The sequence below is a fragment of the Ursus americanus genome, chromosome 4 (genome assembly GCF_024610735.1).
Source record: "Ursus americanus isolate L20-20 chromosome 4, mUrsAme1.1.p, whole genome shotgun sequence".
Lineage (NCBI taxonomy): Eukaryota > Metazoa > Chordata > Mammalia > Carnivora > Ursidae > Ursus > Ursus americanus.
In genome coordinates this window covers 77,561,979-77,582,721 of record NC_142130.1, presented here as the reverse complement: position 1 = coordinate 77,582,721, position 20,743 = coordinate 77,561,979, and the positions used below count along the sequence as shown (strand labels likewise).

Below are 20,743 nucleotides of genomic sequence, written 5' to 3'. Positions count from 1 at the left end.
ACCTGACCTCAAAAGGCCTTTCTGCCTCTCAGTCCCACCAGTATTTCTACAGTCGAGTCCACCAACTCACCCTTCCAAACTCTTAAATTAATTAATTGTATTATTTCCGTCCTCTGAACACTGGGGGCATCCTTTCTCACAATGTGTTCACCTGTTGTTAACTCCTTGTCTTATCTTCTCCATCTTCCATGTTGAGTCCCCTTCACCTTCAGTGGCAAGGTGGTGTCCTGGTTAAAGGCCAAGTCTTTGCACATGTCCTGAGTTCACATCTTTTGTTTCCTGACTGTGCAACCTTATCACAGTTATTTAAACTTTCTATGCTTCATAGCCCTCAAGTGTAAAAGCGGAATAGTAATATTAATTAGAGAGCTGTTGTACATATTAAGCTACTTAGTACACATAAAGTGCTTCCAATAGAGCCTGGCAGTTAGCAAACACTCAATAAATTTTAGTACGTTCTAGGTGCCGAATTCCTAAACGCTTAGTTAGACCCTTCAATTTTTAATTAATTATAGGTCTTTTCTCATTTTGCAACATTTTGCTGACCGGTTTATTGATCTTTCGTATGCTTATTTGGCTTTTACATCTTTTGCCTTCTCAACTACCAACGTTGAATTCTACGCACTACCCCTTCCACACACATGCAAATTTTCACACGAATACATTAAATACATCAAAAAATAGGCATTGAACTGGAAGTAAGAAAATCTAATCCTAATTCCAGATGACAACTAACTATAATTGATAAAGGCAAATCAGGTAATTCCTCTGTACCTCACCTTCTTCATCCATAAAATAGTTAATAGTCTCTTGGTCTCTTGCCGATCATTCGTTACAAGGAGGTGAACACACTCTGAACCAGTGGTCTGCAGGTTACAAGGCGCTGGCAGTATACTGATTGTAAGGCCTAAGCAAGTATTTGTTAACTGATTTACAAAATAGCACATAATTTAAATATTACCATTACTTTGAACTGAAGAAATGTTAATTTTTTTAAACTGATGCAAAAGTTTGGTATTCAGGGAACTGAATGAAGAGTTTAGAGACCAGAGCTCTAGCTACTATTTCATCTTTAGTAAATCACTTATCCTAATTGCGTGCCCACCCTAAGCCTCTCTGCCACTATTCATCAACCTGGTGCTGGCCCATAAAAGGGATTTGTGATACAATAAGAAACCCATTCCTCAAGACCCTTTACTGCCATCTGCTGGAAAATTGTGAAAATAAAGATGTATTCTATCACCACAACTATGACGGCGCCCCCTGGAGTTGTTCATCACACAACCTATACAACCAATCCTAGAAATGCTGCTGAATAAGGTGTCTGAGGCACTACAGGCATTCAATAAATGTTTGGTAAATGATGAATGAGTCACCCTTATCAATGAATTAGATTATCTCTGCCCCCTTGATAATTGTTTCTATTCACAGATAAGTTTTTGATGACTTAAAAAAAATTGAATAAATGGAATGTTTTTAAATCATGGGCAGATTTGTCTGTATTCATAATATACATCGGACATAATAATGTCTGGCATAGCAGGGTTGACGTTTTATAGGAGCCCTACACATTATCTATCATCACAGTTGCTCCTCATGGCAGTATAGCAGCTATCAGATATATTTATGCCGGATTTTCAAATAAGCACATGGTGGCTCTGAGAGTTTAAGTTCTTTCTTCAAAGTCAAGAGACTTGATGGTCTAAGTCTTCTAATTTCAAACCCAATGTTCTTTCCCCTTTCCTGCCAGTTTTAATAACAAAATGGAGCCAAGAAAATTTTGACCAACTGACCTGCAATCCTTAAAACTGTCATCAGTTGATTGTTAACGCTTGTAAATACCCTTAAAATTCCCTATCATACCTCTTAACTATTTAAATTCAGACAGTCTGTTTTATTACATCACAGCTTTCTAAAATGCCTTGTAATGGTTGATGAATTGTTAGTGGCCCAAGTGAATATGTGACACCAGGAAGTACTTTGATAGCCATTTGGAATCAGCACTATTACAACTCTAACACTGTAAATAGTTAAAAGTTATTAAAATATCTTAAATAGTGCCATATCGAAACACTTTCATTTGCTGAACAATTAAAGATACCATGGCTCTATGAAGCTCAGGAATATTACATTTAATAAAAGTATAAAAGCACTGGGTGCATCTCAAAGTGTTCTCATAGCATATAATTTGGAAAATTAAAACTATTTTATAATCTTTTAAATAGGACTACCTTCAATATAATTGGAATAGTATAAAGGGCACAGAGAATTTAGAATCTAGATTAATAAAACTTGGAAAACAATGATCAGAATATTAAAATTATTAAATTAATTTTACGTACACCAACACTCGGAGGACTCATTTTATTCTGGACCAAAACAAAAACAAACGAACAAAAATATTAGCAATTCAAACTTGTGCTACCACTTATCGAGCACTTTCTTCATGCTTTCAAAAGTTCACTGCTATGAGAGTGACCCTGAAAACAGATAAATTAAAATGATTTCCCAAATGTCGAAAGCCAGAGAAAGCAGCAGGACTAGTTCTGGGGCCTTCTGATTGGCAACCTTGTTTCCATTCGCTTTCCTGCCTCCCAAGGAAATAGACAAAAACAAATGACACTGTTCGCTTGGTTACCAGCCTCAATTTCTAGAGCTCATTTCTCAGTCCCAATACAAACTAGCTCTATGTTGGAAAGAAAGCCATTTTATTTACTAAATTATATGAAGTTTGACTTTCTTCTTGTACTGAATGAGGTTATTTTCTTCCATTAATTGCTTCTCTAATAGGACATTACCTCTGGAAGAACATTAGCCCTCTGTGTCACTGAAAAGACTCACTGGACCCCTGGGGCCCACCACCTTCCTTTCTTGCTCTTCTCCTGGGCTCCAATTCAGCATTAGAAACTAAAGTGGCCAAATGCTCTGCTTAACTCCTTTGACATAAAGCAGGAAAGGAAATCCTCTGGGTTGTTCATTGACAATAACGATATTAATTCACACAGCCTATCTTCTCTAAGTGCAAATGCATATGGAGTCGATTCAATAGAAACGTTGCAAAAGAGGCTGACATCAAAGAATTAGAGCAGAGTAGATTAAAAAGGACGTGAGAGAGGCTGTCTGTGTAACAGCCTACACTAAAGACAGGTTTGTGGAGACCATCCTATAGAAGTGAAACTCACAGTCACCCACACACTAGTAGTCACCCACACCCCCGCACACATACACCCACGCTTTATTTTTAGAAGGTACACTTCTCTAGTGAAGGATGACTTACTAGCACTTCACCAGAGAGAGAAAACGTAAGCAGATGCCTGTAAGTTCAACTAATTAACTGGGCAATTCACCTCCCTCTCCCCATAATTTTGGCTTAGGTAAGGTTCTAACTGTATGATTGAACTGGATTGCAAAAGAGAAGAAGAGCTCTGTTCTTACCTTACAGTTTCACACAAAAATCCTTCTGTTTCAAACATAGAAGGATCCAGTAATAGATGTTTCTTAATCATACGTGAGTAATTTTTGAAAAGGAGAAGACAATAATTTCAGAAAGTGATAAAGCTTCAGAAAAGCAGCCCATATGTATTACAGTTTGGGAATTGAAATTTACAGAGATCCAAACAACAAATGCACTGTGAATCACAGACTCGGGTGATTACTTGAGATTTATGATGACAGAGACTGTGACCAAGTTTTGAACACAAAAAAATAAATAAATAATTACAGAAGTTAAGAGTTATAGAATCTCCTTTCCATTGACAATTAAATTCAGACTTGACAATTAAATCCCAACCTTACTTCATTAGATATTAATCTTGCAGTGGAAATGAGAGGCTTTTAAAGGAGCATTTCTGCTATAATAAAAAAGGCTCTCACTACAGTAGAACAATAATGTTGTGTTGAAAGTTAGAACTATTAGACCTTGTTAGCTAATTATGGTATTGGCATCCACTTAAGTTGCTCAGTTTTTCACTTCTGTCATTTTCTGCTGTTCAACTGCTGCAGTTCAAAACGTTTTGACTACTTAAAACGGAATACATCATCGTTGCCTTTCCCCAGTCTAACTGCACACCACTTTCCAAAGCAATAGCTTCAATCATGCTTCATAAAATCCCCTGCAAGTATATTGTTGGAAACATAAATCAGCAAGCTGGGATTTTAGTATTTCTAAGGCAAGCCCTGGGATCACTAACTGGAGGCTTTTCCATTGCCCCCTTTATAAAAGAATAAACAAAATTATGAGTTACACTAGATCCCCCCCTTTTTTTTTTTCAAAATCTGCTCCAGTGGTGTGTATGATACTTGCTTCTGCATCCTTAATTGGAGGACAAAACACTAGCATAGGAGAAGTGGACTCCAGGATCAGGACTGCTGTTTCCCAGCATCTCCGACTTCATTAGGACACATGGCACAGAAGTACTACATGTTCAGTTTCACAAAAGCTAGGTCTCTCTGATATGCATCTATGCCTCTATGAGTGCCATGCATTTTTAAATCGCAGTAGATAGAGAGATCTGTAGAACGATGCTCTTCTCCTTCCCTGTTTCATTACAGTGAATATAGGCTCCCTTTCAGGCATGCTTTAGTTTTAGAGCCCCTCTTTACAATCACACTGCATTCTGAATTATAAATTAGGGGAATCACAATTTCAGATATGTCACATACACAGACCCAATTAAATTATGTCTGCGTATAATATTTAAACATTCCTAGATTTCTCTTTTGTCCCTCAAATTCCAACACACTTAGTGTCTCTAAATATAAATTCACAGACTCTTATCACTGAGATATATTTCTTCTCCAAACCAGTCACAATGTAATCATAAGTCTGCATAAACTTGCTTTCTATTATGCCCCCATCTTACTCCACACTAGCTACACTCGGTTAATTGAAGTGGTATTTTAACTGCAATTTTCAGGGAATTCTTCTTAGGATTCACTAATACCTGTCTATGTTATAAATGAACAGTTAAACATAATCAGCAGCTCTGCAAAAATGAAAGCAGCGTTATCTGTAGGGCATAAAGTATATGTTGATCTTTGCTATAATACTGATTAAATTAACTGGGCTAATATCAGCTTCAGAAGGATATATCTGCAATTTTGCTATGACTGAAATTTTGCATACTCTATGTTATTAAGGGGAAATGAGCAGCATCTTACCAAGACACTTTATAAACTATACCAACATTCAGTGTTTGCATTCTGATTTCTGAACATAAAATCTGCATCCAATCATGTTTCATCAGCCACTAACACTATATAGCTTTAGGGAGGTGAGGGCAGAGAAAGGAAGGCTTCATATCCAAAATGTCAAGCCCTGCTGAAGAATGATAGAAGGACCCGGTGAGTGTGGAAGAACAGAAACAACCATTTCTGCGTTTACAATGGAGTTCTACCACCCCCTGCTGGACCAAATGAGCAACACAGAAGAGGCTAGAAAAATGCTTAGAATTGAATATAGTGGAGATATTTTAACTTGTCTTGTAATTTATGTTTTCTCAAAAAACAATTTTCATGCCATACTAATAATATAACATTCTATGCAATTATTACACATCACAAAATTACAGCTATTTTTCTTTTTCTTTAAAGACTTCCACCAATGCATGTTTTAGCATTTTGTGTTCCCAATTAAATGTCCAAACTTGTCTGGACAGTTGAAAATGCTTCCATTTATTATAAATATATTTTATGTGAACATGAACTATCCAAACAAAGCAAGATAAATTCAGATCTATCTCTAGACGGATAAACAGAGGTAGCTTCCACAAATTCTCTCAGGTTATTGCAGTAAGCTATTCATTTTTTTTTTTTTTCTCAAGAGATAAAAATCTCACCAGTTCTCCACAAGCTAAAACATCCCTTACAGGTGTAATTACAATCTGACGCTATAAAAATTTTCAACCTTGATGTATTAACAAGGGTGGGGGGGGTGCCGAAAATGAATGACTGCAACACATGCCTAGTTTTATACATTCGCCGTCTTACACACAACATCCATGGCCCCTCTCCTTAGTTTCAATAGAAATAAACCATCATCGTTCACTTCCTAGTCAGGAATTGGGGTCTTGGGAAAGGGGGAAAAAAAGAGTCTCTAAGAATTGAATTTCTTGCACACGAGAGATATGTCACAAACGAGTTTAAGGCTGATAGTTTTCCCTGCTTCTATAAAACATCGTCGTTCCCCTTCCTTCCTCAACCTCAGATATTTAACTGTTAATACACATCAACATACTCATCCAATTTTTGATCATGAAAATCAGAGCAAGCCAAGATCCCAGAAAAAGAAGCAGTTTGCCTCGATCTCCTGCTCACTGATGCCAATCTCCAATTCTGTATTTTCTCTTATTTAAGGGTGTCCACAGCACAGATACAATTTTTAGCGGCAGCTAAAATAAACAGTGAAAATAATAACAACAACAGTAACTATAACTTTAGTTTTTTCATTTAATTCCTCTTGTGCCTCCCTCTGCCTCTCTTGGTTGGGTGGAAGGGGGAGGGAAAGTAAATGCAATAAAGCACCACACTCCTACCTTGCCCGCTACTGACAAGCAACCCGAGCAGGTAGAAGGAGAGGAGGAGGCTCATGTTCAGGACGTGACACTGGAGGACAGTTCCAAAGTTATTAAGTCCAGCCCTGGAGAGAGAACCTTCCGCTGCCACGGCCGCCTCAGCTAGAGCCGCCGCCGCTCCCGGGGTGCCCCAGCCGCCCGCAGCCCGCGCGCTCCTCCTCGCAAAGTGACTGCAAGCTCCGCTCCTTGCCGCACTATATCCAGGCAGCAGCGGCGGCGGCGGCGGCGGCGGCGGCAGCAGCAACACCAGCAGCGGCCGCCGCGGCGGCAGCAGAGCCGGGCGGGGAGAGAGGCGGGGGCGGGGGCGCGGGGAGGGGAGGAGCGGCCGAGGTGTATCCCTCCGCGCCGCACGGAGGCCGCTTCTCCCAAGACGCGCGGCCCCAGGATTCGTCCGCAGTCGAGCTCGCAGAAGCGAGTTCGGTTCCCGGTGCCTCCAGCTAGAGTGGCCGCCGCGAGCGGGCTGGCACGAGCACGTCTGCGAGAGGAGACCGCACGCTCAGCCTGACGGCGACCCTCACGTTGGCGGACGCCCCTGGGCCGAGAAAGGAGGGCAGCCTGGAGTTCCTGCACCGGCGCCGGCCAGTTCGCGGAAGTGGGCAGCGGGAGCAGAAGCTGATGCTGCAGGCGGCCACCCGGCCCCGGGCTCTAAACACTCCCGGATTTAGCGGGAGCGGGGAATCTGGGGACGGGCGGTGTATTCTGCCGCTCTTTTTCCTCCAAGGGCGTGGGAGGGGATTCTGTCTCTCCCAGGCCTTCCCTCTCGCTCAACCCTTCAGCAGGCTGCCCCCTTCCCACGCTTTCCACTCTGCAGCGGTAGAGGGGAAGCAGTTGTCCTCTGGTGTGTACACTGCCTGTCTCCTCTGGCTGTAGAGGGTAGGCAAAAGAGATAAATGGTGTTTCCCATCCACGTAGACCCACTGCCGTTAAGAGCAGGTACTTAAGGGAGAGAGATTGGGGAGGAGGCGAGATTTTGGAGGGGCTGCGTTAAACTCGGGTGTCAGCGTTAGCCGCGTCCTTGGACAAGTCCAAAGTCTCTCCTAGCCACCCTCAGCGGGCTCTGCCCGCGGTCCCCAGCGCACAGCACGGGCCAGGTCCCCGCGAGGAGTGCGGCGAGGGAGGTCCTGGAAATGTACAAAGATGAGTTGCGCGGGGATTTTTCCCCAGCCCGCCCACCACGCGTACACACACCTGAGTGTGAGCGCGTGTGAATTGGAGTGATGGAGCCGTGGTAAGCGCCCATAACAAACTCTGTTCCTCTGAAGGTTGGGGCATATCATTATTTCTCCTGGAAGGCTAAGAAAGGTTTGTCAGTGCTATGCCAAGCCTGCGGCAAGAGCGAGAGGCCGACTACCTGGCCCCAGGGCCCTGGTGGGTTGGCCCAGGTCAGAGCTCCCGGCTGGAACTGACAACGGATCCTTTCATCAGCACATTCGTTTTGGTTCCTAAGGGTACTCAACTACCTCACCTCGCACCCAGAGAGAACACTGGCCATTTCCTTATCAGTGAGGACGCTGAAGTAGGAAGTAGGAAGGGATAGAAATATTGTAGAGCTCAGAATCCAGCCCCCCACACCCCTCCGGCCCCAAACCGGGATTTGCTGCCGAAATGCGGGTTTTCTTGCTTCAGGGAGGCCAATGGGGTAGAGTAAAAACAAGCTAACACGGATAGGGGAGGTATTGTCTGCGATTTGTGTTCCCCAGGCAGAATGCAATCTTCTTACACAGAAGATTCACTTACTTGGCATCTGGGATGGATTTTTGAGATGAGTGGAGGCAAAGGCAGCTGCCAACGTGTATGATGGTTGAAGTCTAACCAATAGCTCTCTCAGCACCTCTCAGCTTGAGAACCTCTTCTTTTGCTTGGTTTTATACTAGTATATTTAGGACAATATATTTAGTTCTTTTGTCAAAACCCCCACCTCACACCCTTTCCTCATTCTGGGCGCCACCAACTGTACTTAAGTAAGGTCACAGTCAACTCTTTTCAGGAAAGGGTGGAAACAGCACAATTACAGGTGTGGAAATGATTCCTTTATTTTCACCAGTTCTTGATTTCTCTAGGGAATCAAGAAATACTACACACACAAACACACACACGCACAGGGTCGCAGAAGAAATTTGAAAGCATACTACCTGTGCCAAATAGACTCTTCACCACAAAACCTGAAATTTTTCAGTGTGATACCAGGAGTGGTCAAGTGCCTAGGACATACAAATACACACACACACACACACACACACACACACACACACACCTGGTAATCTTGACAGTTGGATTCCCCTCGTTATTGTTGGAAGTCGAATTACTTTTATTTGAGACAAAGGGTTGCACTATGCTGGAGGAGAATTTGACTGGTGCCCTTTAAGGTAATTTAGTTACTAAATCTTCTTAAAATATGTTGGAGGGAGGAGAGAAGGTAGCAATGATCCATCAGACATTAATGAAATTTCTGAGTAGAGGTTTACATTATAAGACCATGTACAAAGTATCTGTGAGAGAGAGAAGGGAAGAGAAAGGGAAAGTAAGTGTGTGTGTGTGTGTGTGTACACCTGTGTGTATGGAAACAATGAACAAATAAAGCACTGGTACTCAGGAATATGCAAAGGTGATATAGGTTTGATCCTACCCTCAATTTGCTAATAGTGTTATTGAATCGATCAAGAATAAACACAAGATTCGATCATATAAATCAGGTTGTGAAAGTGTCGTAAGAGAAAACAAACTTACTGGGGCACAAGAGGAGGAGGTCATTTCTGAATAGAGGATTGAGAAAGACTTCAGGAAGCTTTGAAGAAAGAGGAGGAATTAAATGGATAGAGACATGGGCAGGACAGAGAGGAGCTTACGCAGAGCCTGTGGGTGTGAAAGCACACAGCTTGTGTGGAGAGCAGAGAGAAGTCTAATTTGAAAAAAGTGCAGTGCAAAATATAAAGACTGGACGGAGTTGGAAAAGGGGTCTAGGACCATGTTATGCCAAAAAATCGTAATAATAATTACAACCTCTCAGAAAAGAAGTCCAGACATGCGTGGTCAAGAAGAGCCAGAATGGCTGTCGCTCCATCCCTGAGGCATAAATTGTGAGTTGTGAGCCCATGGGAAGATTATCAACACAGGCTCTCAGGGGTTTTATACGTAGTTAGCCTGAATTTATGTTGCCCTGAGGTCTCAATAGCAGGGTGACATTCACTCAAAGAAAGCCTTCCACATTTGCTCAGACTGCTTCTTAGCCAAAGGTAGAAATGCCTCTCCAGGACCATCAGAAGCACATCCATTCCCCATTGCGGTGACAAAATGATGTACAACCTGACATTTGCCTTGGTCAGTTCTGCTCCACAACAGATTGCCAGCATGAGGACAACTTGCAGAAAAATTGCCTTTGTCCACTGTCCTCCTCTCCACTCCAAATGCATGCTTCCAATGTGCAGACATTGAGGGCTATTACCAAATGTACCAAATCTCTGAGTGTGACTAAGCCATGTGTACTGGGCAGGATAAAAAAGGTATAGAAATGCATTCTCCCTCCTTTCTGTGACTCATAATTACATTGAAGACAAATTGTCATAGTGTCGTCCATCTACCTGAGGAAGTGTTTCAGAGGTTTAGTTGGGGCTTTCGTTATTCCATTTATAAAAATAAGAGAAAGTTGTACAGAACTCAGGAAGCTACAAAGAGCTGAGTAGTAGGAAATATCAACAGGACTGGATGCATGGTTAAATGAAAGCAGATAAATTTGTTTTAAAATAATCAATAAAATGAACATGAAGGAATAGCAGAGAGATAGAAAATGATAAGGTGAATTATGTGTGGAAATTATCCTCCTAGAGAGATTCTACCTCTTCCTTCTGCAATCGGTTCTTGCAAAAGGCATGCAGGTGTACAATCCACACATAGACCCCAGGCATGAATGGTGTGTTGTGGGCAGGATCTAAACTTTATTTCTGTTTGTGTATTTCCAATGTTATTTTTGTTTAGTCTCTGTTAACAGAACTCACGTGTGTTAAGATCGTACTATGAGGAAATGGGACATTCTGTGTGTTCATTTATATTTTTGAAGTGTTATAACCATTATACCTATTCATTTACTTGTCTAGAAAATTATCTGTTTTGACTTTTTTTTATTACCACAAAGGAAAAAAAAATCACTGTATATATATAGGCAGATAGCCTGAAACCTCTATAAATAGATTATCCTGCTACTGCTTTTCCTTCTCCATTAACGCCACTTTTTCTAACGGTCATGCCTTTGAAAATAATTTCAACTTTCTTGATACAACAGCACTTTAGATGTTTTACCAGGCTTTTTGTGAGCATCTGACAGTAACTACAGCAGCAGTAGAATTTAGATTTGTAACACATTCCTTAGTAAATGTTTTACTTTCTTATCCATTCTATTTGAAATTAAGAAACAGAAGGGAGAGATTTATGATACTTGAGGCACCCTAATTGTCACAGATTCTTACTTTTTAATTTCTTTCAAGATACATGGGGTCATTTTCCTTCATGGCTACTTCATGTTCCCTCTGGGCAAATAACTGCTCACTTCGCTCTGAAATTATGCAATAATTGCCTATAATTTGCCACTTGCCAGAATAATATTTTCTTAACTCTAAGGGGTATTATATTTTTCTTTGCCAGGACATTCCTGGCAAATATAATGATGGACAGAGCAGATAATGTAACAAACCGATAACGCCTTGACAAAACCGTGATTGACACAACTTCAAGAATATAGCTGGGACAAAGTGAGGCAGGAAAAAGGAATCAAGCATTGGCTAGCAATGAACCTATTTGATATGACAAGGATCATAATGGGAAGCGCTGGTTGCCCAAATATTGATCACAGCACTCAGAAATCGTATTTTTTGTCCATAGGTAGTATTGACCCAGGTGATGTCTGCACAAATCCTATCATATGGAGGGCAGTTATTACATCCTGGATAACAGCAAATCCTTCATATCTGGCGAGTGATCCCATACAGGTATAGGTTTGAGAGGAAACAGAGCATTAACCAAATCCATTTTGGCAGGACAAATACAATAGAGAGTTAAATTTGAAAATCTCTTATTGCATAGGATTATTTGCTTGTTTCCTTAATAAAATTATGTTTCTATTAATTTTCAAGTTAGATAAGCAATTCTACTAGTAATAGGCAAGCTACTGGTAGCAAGTGGATTTGCGCTTATATATCCACAAACCATTATTAATGTCCCTAATAATTAACCAATGCACATTATTTGAATATACACATTCTTTTAATGTGAATTATTTAGGTTAAAAACACTTGTATTTCACATTTACATGAGATGATCCTCATTCATTAAAAAATAATGATACATTTTCCCTACAGCCACTTTTACTCATTAGTCCTCATATTTAAATGAATATGTACTTAATACCTGTTACTGGATTTGATAACCTTCCTAAAACTGAGGGAGTCCACACCTATGGAAGAAATTGACCTGATAATATATAAATAAGAGAAATGAAACAATATATCTATACATGTCTTATTGCAAATTAGTATTTACTATTCCCAACTTCCTGCATTCTCATAATTAAAAAATTAGAAATGTCTATACCGTATCAACCAGACAGACATTACCTTTGAACACTTTGGCCCATTTTGTTCACTATTTCATACATATATATTTTTTTTTCTGAACATGGCTTGAGATAATACTATTTGGCATATTTTACCTTGTTTCATATTGGAATAGTATTTTACATTGTCATTAATTTTTGCAAATATAAATTTAATAACTTCATTTGATTTCATGAACTACACCCTAACACATTTAACAATTCTCCTACACAAAGACATTTAGTGGTTTTCTGTAATTTTTATTCTTATGAAAAACACTGCGATGTGAATATCTTTGTCCATGGAGCTCTAAACATGGTAGAGATTATATCTGTAGGCTGCTAGAAGTTGTATAACTTGGTTTAAAAATATGACCATTTGTAGGTACTGGATTTATATTGCATACGTTGTTATCTTAAATGTATAATTTATCCTGTGATCAAGAAAAACTAAAAACACTTCACTCACATTATCATAACTGTTTATTTTATTTACATTTTATATTTTGTGAATTTCCTGAGAGTTTCTGTTCTGTGGTTTCTTCCTCTAATCATCTTCAACTCAAAATCAGACTCTAGAAAAATTGTCAAATTTAAGGTGAACTGAAGGACTTCTCCTTAATATCCTATGTCTTTTTAATGCTATTTTTCTCCTCCAGGATCCACAGATTCTCATTTTCTTTATTAGACTAAGATGTTGAAAAACTCTGTAATTGTCATTGACCAAATTTCTCTAGTTCACCATGAAGCTTTCCCTTCTATTTCCACTCTATACCTGCAGGATAAACAGTAGTCTAAGTATCCCAATGCATTTGCTACCAGGGATACCTGTGCATGCCTGAGAAATGCAGGCGTCTTGCACGCATAAGACCTGGTGATTGTTTGTAATCCCAGCACCATCTTGCACTATTCCCTCCGTGGAGGTTACTTTTTGCCAGTTTATCAATGGCTACCCAAGGGTGTCCCCTTCTTTTTCTATCATTTCACTTGAAGCCTAAAACATAGCCACCTGCCTTAATTGCTCAGAGCTCTAGCAGAGATGTTCAGTAAAGCATATTGAAAGTTTGAGAGTAATAGAGACACAATAAAACATACAAAGAAAACCCAACCTTGAGTAACGGATACTACAGTACAGCCACTTTGGAAGACAGTTTGGCAGTTTCTTGCTAAGCTTAACATAGTCTCACCATATGATCCAACAATTGTGTTCCTTGGTATTTATCCAGAACAGTTGAAAATTTATGTTCACACAAAGACCTGCACACATGTATATATAAAGCTATAAAGCAGCTTTATTCATAATTGCCAAAACTAGAAGCAACCGAGATGTCCTTCAGTAGGTGAATGGATAAATAAATTGCAGTACACCCAGAGAATGGAATATTATTTGGCACTGACAAGAAATGAACTATCAAGCCATGAAAAGTCATGGAGCAACTTTAAATGCATAATATCAAGTGAAAGAAGCCAATCTAAGAAGACTACATACTGTAGGATTTCGATGATAGAACTTTCTAGAAAAGGCAAAATCATGGAGATGATAAAGATCAGCAATTAAGGGAAAGATGGAGCACAAAGGACTTTTAAGGTGATGAAAATACTCTGTGTGATAGTATAATGATGGTTATATGTTATTATACATCTGTCCAAAACCATAGAATGTACAACACCAAGAGTGACCCTCAGGTAAACTATGGACTTTGGGTGATTATGATGTGTCAGTGTACCTTCATCTTTGGTAAGAAATGTACCATTCTCATGATTGATGTTTATAACAGGGGAGGCTCTGCATGTATGGGGGCAGGGAGTAAATGGGAAATCACTTTACTTCCCTCTCAATGCTGTCAACTTAAACTTTTCTGAAAAAAGGTAAATCTTAAAAAAATAGATACCCGTTCTAGAGACTATGCGCCCCTTTGTCTCTCCACATTGAGTCCCCTTCATGGATTCTCTTAGTGCCGTGAATTGTTTTAGACACCAATTATCTTCCCACAAAGAATTTCTCTAACCCAGTCCTTCACAGCTGAGGACTATTTAGTTCTCTAGGAAGCATTTAACAATGTCTGGAGCCCTTTTGATTATCATGATTGGGAGGATGGTGCTATTGGCATCCAGTAACATCCTACAATGCACAGAACTGCCCTCCACAATGAATAATTATCCAAATTGTCAGGGTGAGAAATCCTGCTCTAAACTGTCTTTCTCAGGATGCCTGGGTGGCTCAGCTGGTTAAGTGTCTGCCTCCGGCTCAGGTCATGATCTCAGGGTCCTGGGATCCAGCCCTGCATTGGGCTCCCTGCTCAGCAGGGAGTCTGCTTCTCCTCTCCCTTGGCCCCTCGCTCCTGCTCATGCACTCCCTCTCTCTCTCGCTTTCTCGCTCTCAAATAAAAAAATTAAAAATGAAAATGAAAATAAATAAAATACGCTTTCTCAGGATGAGTCTTGGAACAACTGCCTTGTGCCCCCAGAAGAGCAGTTTTTTTGCTTCTTTAAAACCAAAGCCTGCGCCATTTTCTTCTCAGAAATATTTTTAATACTTCTGAGTGCAATCCTCATCTTCCAGAGCAAAATTTGACCCTACATATAGTGTCATCTTTTGTGGCAATAATTATAATGGAAATTAATTTACCAAAGGTTTTTCCCTCAATTTAAATGATATGTGCTGGACCCCAAAGGGAAAAATGCATTCAACAGAGCAACCCCAAGGGGGCTCCATATTCTTTACATGAAATGTCTTTATTTATATATAACTCTATGAGCATAACAACCTATAAGAAGCCCAGTCTGGCAAGTCCTTCTGACTTGACACATTGCCCCTCAATCTCCTTATAAACTAATGTTTTGAAATGACATGATTTGGAGACAGAGATAGGGAAAGCAACTTTAAAGAACCAACTATTGTTATAAAGCCAGCACAGTCCATCTGCATTAAAACAAAAAGACAGGGACGCCTGGGTGGTACAGTCTTGGTTTTGGCTCAGGTCATGATCTCAGGGTTGTGGGATCAAGCTCCGCCTCAGGCTCCACACTCAGAGAGGAGTCTGCCTGAGATCCTCTCTTCCTCTTCCTCTGCCCCTCTCCCCCACTCTCCCTTTCTCTCTCTCTCTCTTATTCTTGCTCTAAAATAAATAAATAAATCATTTTAAAAAGCAAAAAGACAAACATTATATTTCTGGAAACATCTAGTTTGCTAATTGATTTTTTTAAAATATCTTCAACGTTTCAGGTGGAAAGAGCTACACAGAGGTGACTTCATTAGGTCAGAGATAGCCCAGAAAAACAGGTGTATATGTGCCTTATATCTCCATATTGAAATGTATTCATCAATGGGATCCCTCCAAGAATGAAAACATGTCTTACTCATGCTCAAAAATGCAGAAATTGCTAACAGGCTGCTGACTCGGCTACTTACAAAACATTATGATCCAGACCCCATTTAACAAACTGATACATGTCCAGAGTAAGATAATTTTATCAGTTTATTTTACTTCGACTACTAAGCTGTTGAGGAAATAGTTCATAGATAAGAAAATGCATCAAGAAAAAGTAAAAACTTGGTTTGGTTTCCAGAAGGATCCATCAGAGACATCTCTGTAGATAAAAAGCATGAACAAATAGTTTATTTTGTTTACTGCTAGACTTCCAGTGCATAGAACCCAGAGAATGACAAGGATTCAATAAACATATGTTGAATGAATGTGTCAAAGTAAAAACAAGGGAAGAGTACAGAAAACTAAGGAGAAGGACAATGCAGATAAGCACTGCTTATATATTTGTTGCCTTTTGATTGCAACCCACATTCAAGATCAAAGCAGAATTCAAAGTTTCTTTAATCATCTTTTGGAGGAATTTTTTTTTTCTACAAAGAGTTGTTATTTAAAGAGTATTTTACCATTAAGTGATATGAGCCCGGCTTCAATATACTTAATACTCTGCCATTTACTAAATAGAACTGAGAATATTGTCATGCATACTGTCTTACAGACACCCAAGTAACATCAGGGATGTAGGTGTCTCGCGGTCATTAAAAGTGAACCCAAGTAAACCAGAGTGGGGACATGCCTGGGGGCTTCTGATCTGTCTATAGAATTGCTGTAGACTCGCCTACAACCTCAGTGTCTTTCTTAGTTTCTCTACTCTGCCTTTATGGTTACCCATCTCCTTTTAGCATGTCAACTTTGCAGGCCCATTTTATACTGGTCTTTCTCAGGTTTGATATTGACTCCATCCCTTCCTTACCACTTCAAATCAGGTCTTTTCTGAGATTTCACAATGATCTCATGGCTCCTACCTTGGAAACTGTCCCTTTCCTGGATTCACCCACCACTTTAGGGCTCAACCCCTCCCCTACCCTCATAACTGTTTCCATAATAGCACTAATGAATAGCTCTCAAGACCAGCTCCCAGAAAAGCGAACATAGCAGTTCTCCTATTAAGTTATAGTGCTTGTCCTGAAGCAAGCAGAAACAGAGCAGTTGTATTTAAGAATCTTGTGATATTGAGAAACTGGTGCTACTAAGGGCTACAGACGGGAAAATGCTGTAGGGAGGAAGCAGGAAAATGGCAACTTCCATGAAGCCTGGTACTTGAATACACTTTTTACTGCTGCCCTTATTAAAAAAATAATTATACCTAATGCACCTTGAAATTAGCAAATGGCAATGTTAAAGAGTGGTCATAAAACGTAACTTCAAAATTCATTGTTCATACAAGATAGAAAATCAATGTTCAGAAAATCTGACCTTTAAGTAGATCTTCTTCAAATTACAGGTGGTAACTCAAGAAAGTATCCCAGCAACACCTAAGTATGGTATAGTAAAATCAGGTTCATTCAGTATTGGAAAGGCCAAAGTGTTGTTTAATTCAATGTTTCTGTCTTAACTCCATTTACTTGAATATGTTATTTGGTAGATTTACAAGACATTTTTCTTCTTTGAAATCAGAAGACCTACTAATCCTAATTGTTTATAAGCCTCTTATGTCTGGGTTTCCTTTTACTTACAAACAAATGTACAGTAGTACACCAAACATTTTGTTCTACACACTGTCGTCATTTGTATTCCATACTCAGTCAAAGGGATGAGAAAGTTTAGATGGAACAGATGAGTCTGACTCCCTAAATTTACAAATGAAAAAAATTGACACTAAGGAAGATTAAATGACCTGCCCAATTTCATTGAGCTTCTAGAGCAAAACTATAACTTGAATCCAGAGTAATAATTTTTCTGCTACAGAATGCTTAAAAATGGAAAAATGCAAGATCAATTTCCTAATCACTACATAATATAATTCTATAATTTATTTCCTAAATGAAGTGTGAGAGTATTGCCTGTTAAGATATTTTTTAAAAGTTAGATTCCACTCTAATGATTTCAGAGGAGCGGTTTTATTTATTGGTGACTCTGATGCCATTATTATATATTAATAGATTCCTTCTTCTTAATTCAGCTTTTATCTCTAATTACCAAAGTGACTATAGCTACCAATGCCAAAAGCTGATTTAAAAGTGCAAAACCAGCCAAATCATCACAGGCTGACAATTTATTGGCTAAAATTCCCAAATAACTAGTTTATATATTTTTTTCTAAATGTGTCTGATCAACAAAATCGATGCTCAATAAATAATAGGTAATTGGCTGTAAACAACTCTTTAAGCATAATGCGAAGAGAGAGCACGCAAGTTAGAGTAGGGTTTATTTAATGCACTTAGGTAGTTGAGAAAGCATTGTACTATCAGTTCTCAATAGTAGACCTCTTTTCCTGTGCTGTCTGTAGCATACGGAATTGCTTTTTGGGGGGCGCCTGGGTGGCTCCATCAGTTAAGTGTCTGACTCTTGATTTTGGCTCAGGTCATGATCTCAGGGTCATGAGACTGTGAGATGAAGCTCCACATCTGGCCTCCACACTCAGTGAGGAGTCTGCTTGGATTCTCTCTCTCTCCCTCTCCCTCTGCCCCTCCCCACACATGCTTATTCTCTCTCGCTCTAAAATAAATAAATAAATAAATAAATAAATAAATAAATAAATAAAATCTTTAAAAAATTGCTTTTTTGATTGTAGATGCTTACTAGACATCTATTGAAAAGAAAAGTTTGATTTGCCTATAATTTAAATGACTAAACTGTAAGCATGATGGCTATAATGTAATGAGAAAAATAGCGTAGAGTAGAGGTAACTATAGAAGGAAAATACCTGTTAATTATGTTTTCTAGTATAATATAAAGAAAGCCTCCTATGTGCAGCTAGAGAATATGCTAATACTGACATGTGTTGGTTTGCAACCTTGAGAGCTTCCCAGGTGAAGTCTGAAACCAACCCCCTGGCCCATGCAGGGCAGGGAGAGAACAAAGAAAGAGGCAGGCCACTCCAGATTGGTAGGTTGCAGGTTTAATAAACAAGAGGATATACACATGAGGCTTGTCTTCGGCAACAACAGGATGAGCAGATCTCTGCACCCACCCTTGCCGGAACCTTAAAAGTTTCATGTAGTGGCTTTAACATGGTTCCATCACGTGTATCGTCCAGATAGTCTCAACAACACATTGCTCTCTCAAGGCTACAACCTTGAAAGTGGATCCCACTGTGGTAATGGTGGGTAGAATATATACTCCAAGGACCGAGGAGAGGGTGAGGAACCTCAGACTGCCTGGCCCAGCTTGAGTGTCAATCAGAGGTCATGTCCTCTCCATGAGCTCCTCCAACAAGATCCGTTAGCAATTTGGTAAACTTTGAGCAGTTAATATGCCCTATGTACTGAGTAAAGCCCTTGGTACACATCATACAAGTTACTCCTCACAGAAACATTATGACACGCATTATTATTCCCATTTTATATCTGAGAAGCTAGAGAACAGAAGGCTCTAGCAATGGGGTAAGATCAGAGTCATGAAGTGTCAGAGCTATGGTGCGGACACAGGCATACCTGACTGCAAAGGTCTGCATTTCAACCAGTTTACAACCTCTCCTTTAAATGTAATGCACTTCTAAGCCATTTACTAAAGGCTGTTAGAAAAACAAAGACGTTGTAAAAAGAAAAAAGTGGAAAATGTTCAAAATTCTCCACACACAGTACAATTTTGATTACTTAGATGACCTAAATGACAAAACAATCTAATTAAATTAACAAAAATTCTAGATGGGGAAGTTAACATCGAAAAAGGTTGACAATATTAGGGTGTTGATCTCCAATAGTAACTATCAAGTTTTGACACATTAATTATGGCATATGCAATAGATATATACATATGTACATAAAGTTATATAAAATTTACAATTTTAAAAGCTATTATTTTATTGGTTGTCAACAATTACAAAGAATAAAATAACTTACAAATAAATTATACCCAGTGTGCTGTTAAGTAAATATTAATGACAGCACATCTCTATATATGTAGAGATATGACAGTTAGTAATTTTATTATGCATGTTCAAATTATTTATCACCTATAAGTATCTTTAGCATATTCTTAATTTCCCCTAAGTCATAACATTTATAATTTTTTAAGTGTGTGGCATAATAAATTGTACACATAAAAGAAGGAAAATAACCGGCTCCCTTTTTGCCAAAAAAGACATTCTTACGAACAACTTAAAAGCACAAAGACACTTAGAAGAAATTTCTTAAAATATTCTGGTAGAAAGAGGATGAAAGACGCACTTATTTATACTTTGTAGGTCTGAGTGTTTGTGGGAAATTCTGTTCTTGCAACATTTTGAGTAATTTTCTGAAGTGTTCATGAACCAGATTACCGATCTTCACGAAGATGAGTAATTATCCAAACAGAATGCTTCCTTGTGAATACTGCAAACACGATTAAAGATGCACTAACGTAAATTATGCTGCAGGGTACCGCTCTATCCCTTGTATTTTTTCACTTAGTAAAAAAATCTTGAATACGGCCACAGATCTATTACTGGTTCTATTTTCATCCTAACATCTTTAAAAAGCACTGGCGTACAAGATACATCTGGCCTGAGAAAGAGACAGAAATTCAGGTGCTCCATCCCTTCACCTTAAGGACCCCTTCACTCTCAGAAATGACCACTGTGTTTGGGAAAGCTGTCAGTGTTTGTGTTGGTTTGGTTTACCTGTCTAATTTGGATTGTAATTATGCCCACTGGGCGGGGAGTGGGACTAACTTTGTGTTCCGACAGCACCTGGTGCACAGTTGGATTTCCACTAAGTGTTGAATAATCATCTACAGAAATCAATTTAATATTAGCAAACTAGGCCTCTGTGCAGTGAAATTCTTTTTATCTCGAGGAATTATTGGGGAAAATTCTAGCTTCGCCAAGAATGTGCTATACTTGGGGTCATTCTGTCCTCCAGGAAAATGCCATGTGTCTTCCAAGTGCGCTTTCTGTCTATAACAGACAAGAACAAAGCAGTGAACTCTGAAATGAATGAAGTGCAAACGGGAGAGGGAAAGAGCATGCTTCCCATGCCATATTCTTTCGGTGTGTTCCCTGAAAAGGCTGGCGTGGAGACTCACAAAGCAGATGCAGCCCTCTAGGCAATGCATGTGCCATGTGTTGTCTTCTTAAAACCATGTGGCCATTGAGAGTACCTAAAGAGCGTGCCCTAGGATGA

At 39.4% G+C, this 20,743-nt stretch overlaps 1 protein-coding gene across 2 annotated transcripts in view; it reads right to left on the bottom strand.

Moving 5' to 3' along the window:
• NCAM2 (neural cell adhesion molecule 2) overlaps window positions 1-6,765 on the bottom strand; it is a 506,926-nt gene extending 500,161 nt beyond the window's left edge. The window contains exon 1 of one of the 2 annotated variants that reach the window (XM_087861739.1): window positions 6,534-6,765. In XM_087861739.1, coding sequence (XP_087717865.1) covers window positions 6,534-6,588 — 55 coding nt within the window. In that variant the 5' untranslated portion in view covers window positions 6,589-6,765. The remainder of the gene's footprint in view (window positions 1-6,533) is intronic. The other variant, XM_087861738.1, reaches the window with a different exon arrangement.
• Window positions 6,766-20,743: the final 13,978 nt, after the last annotated feature.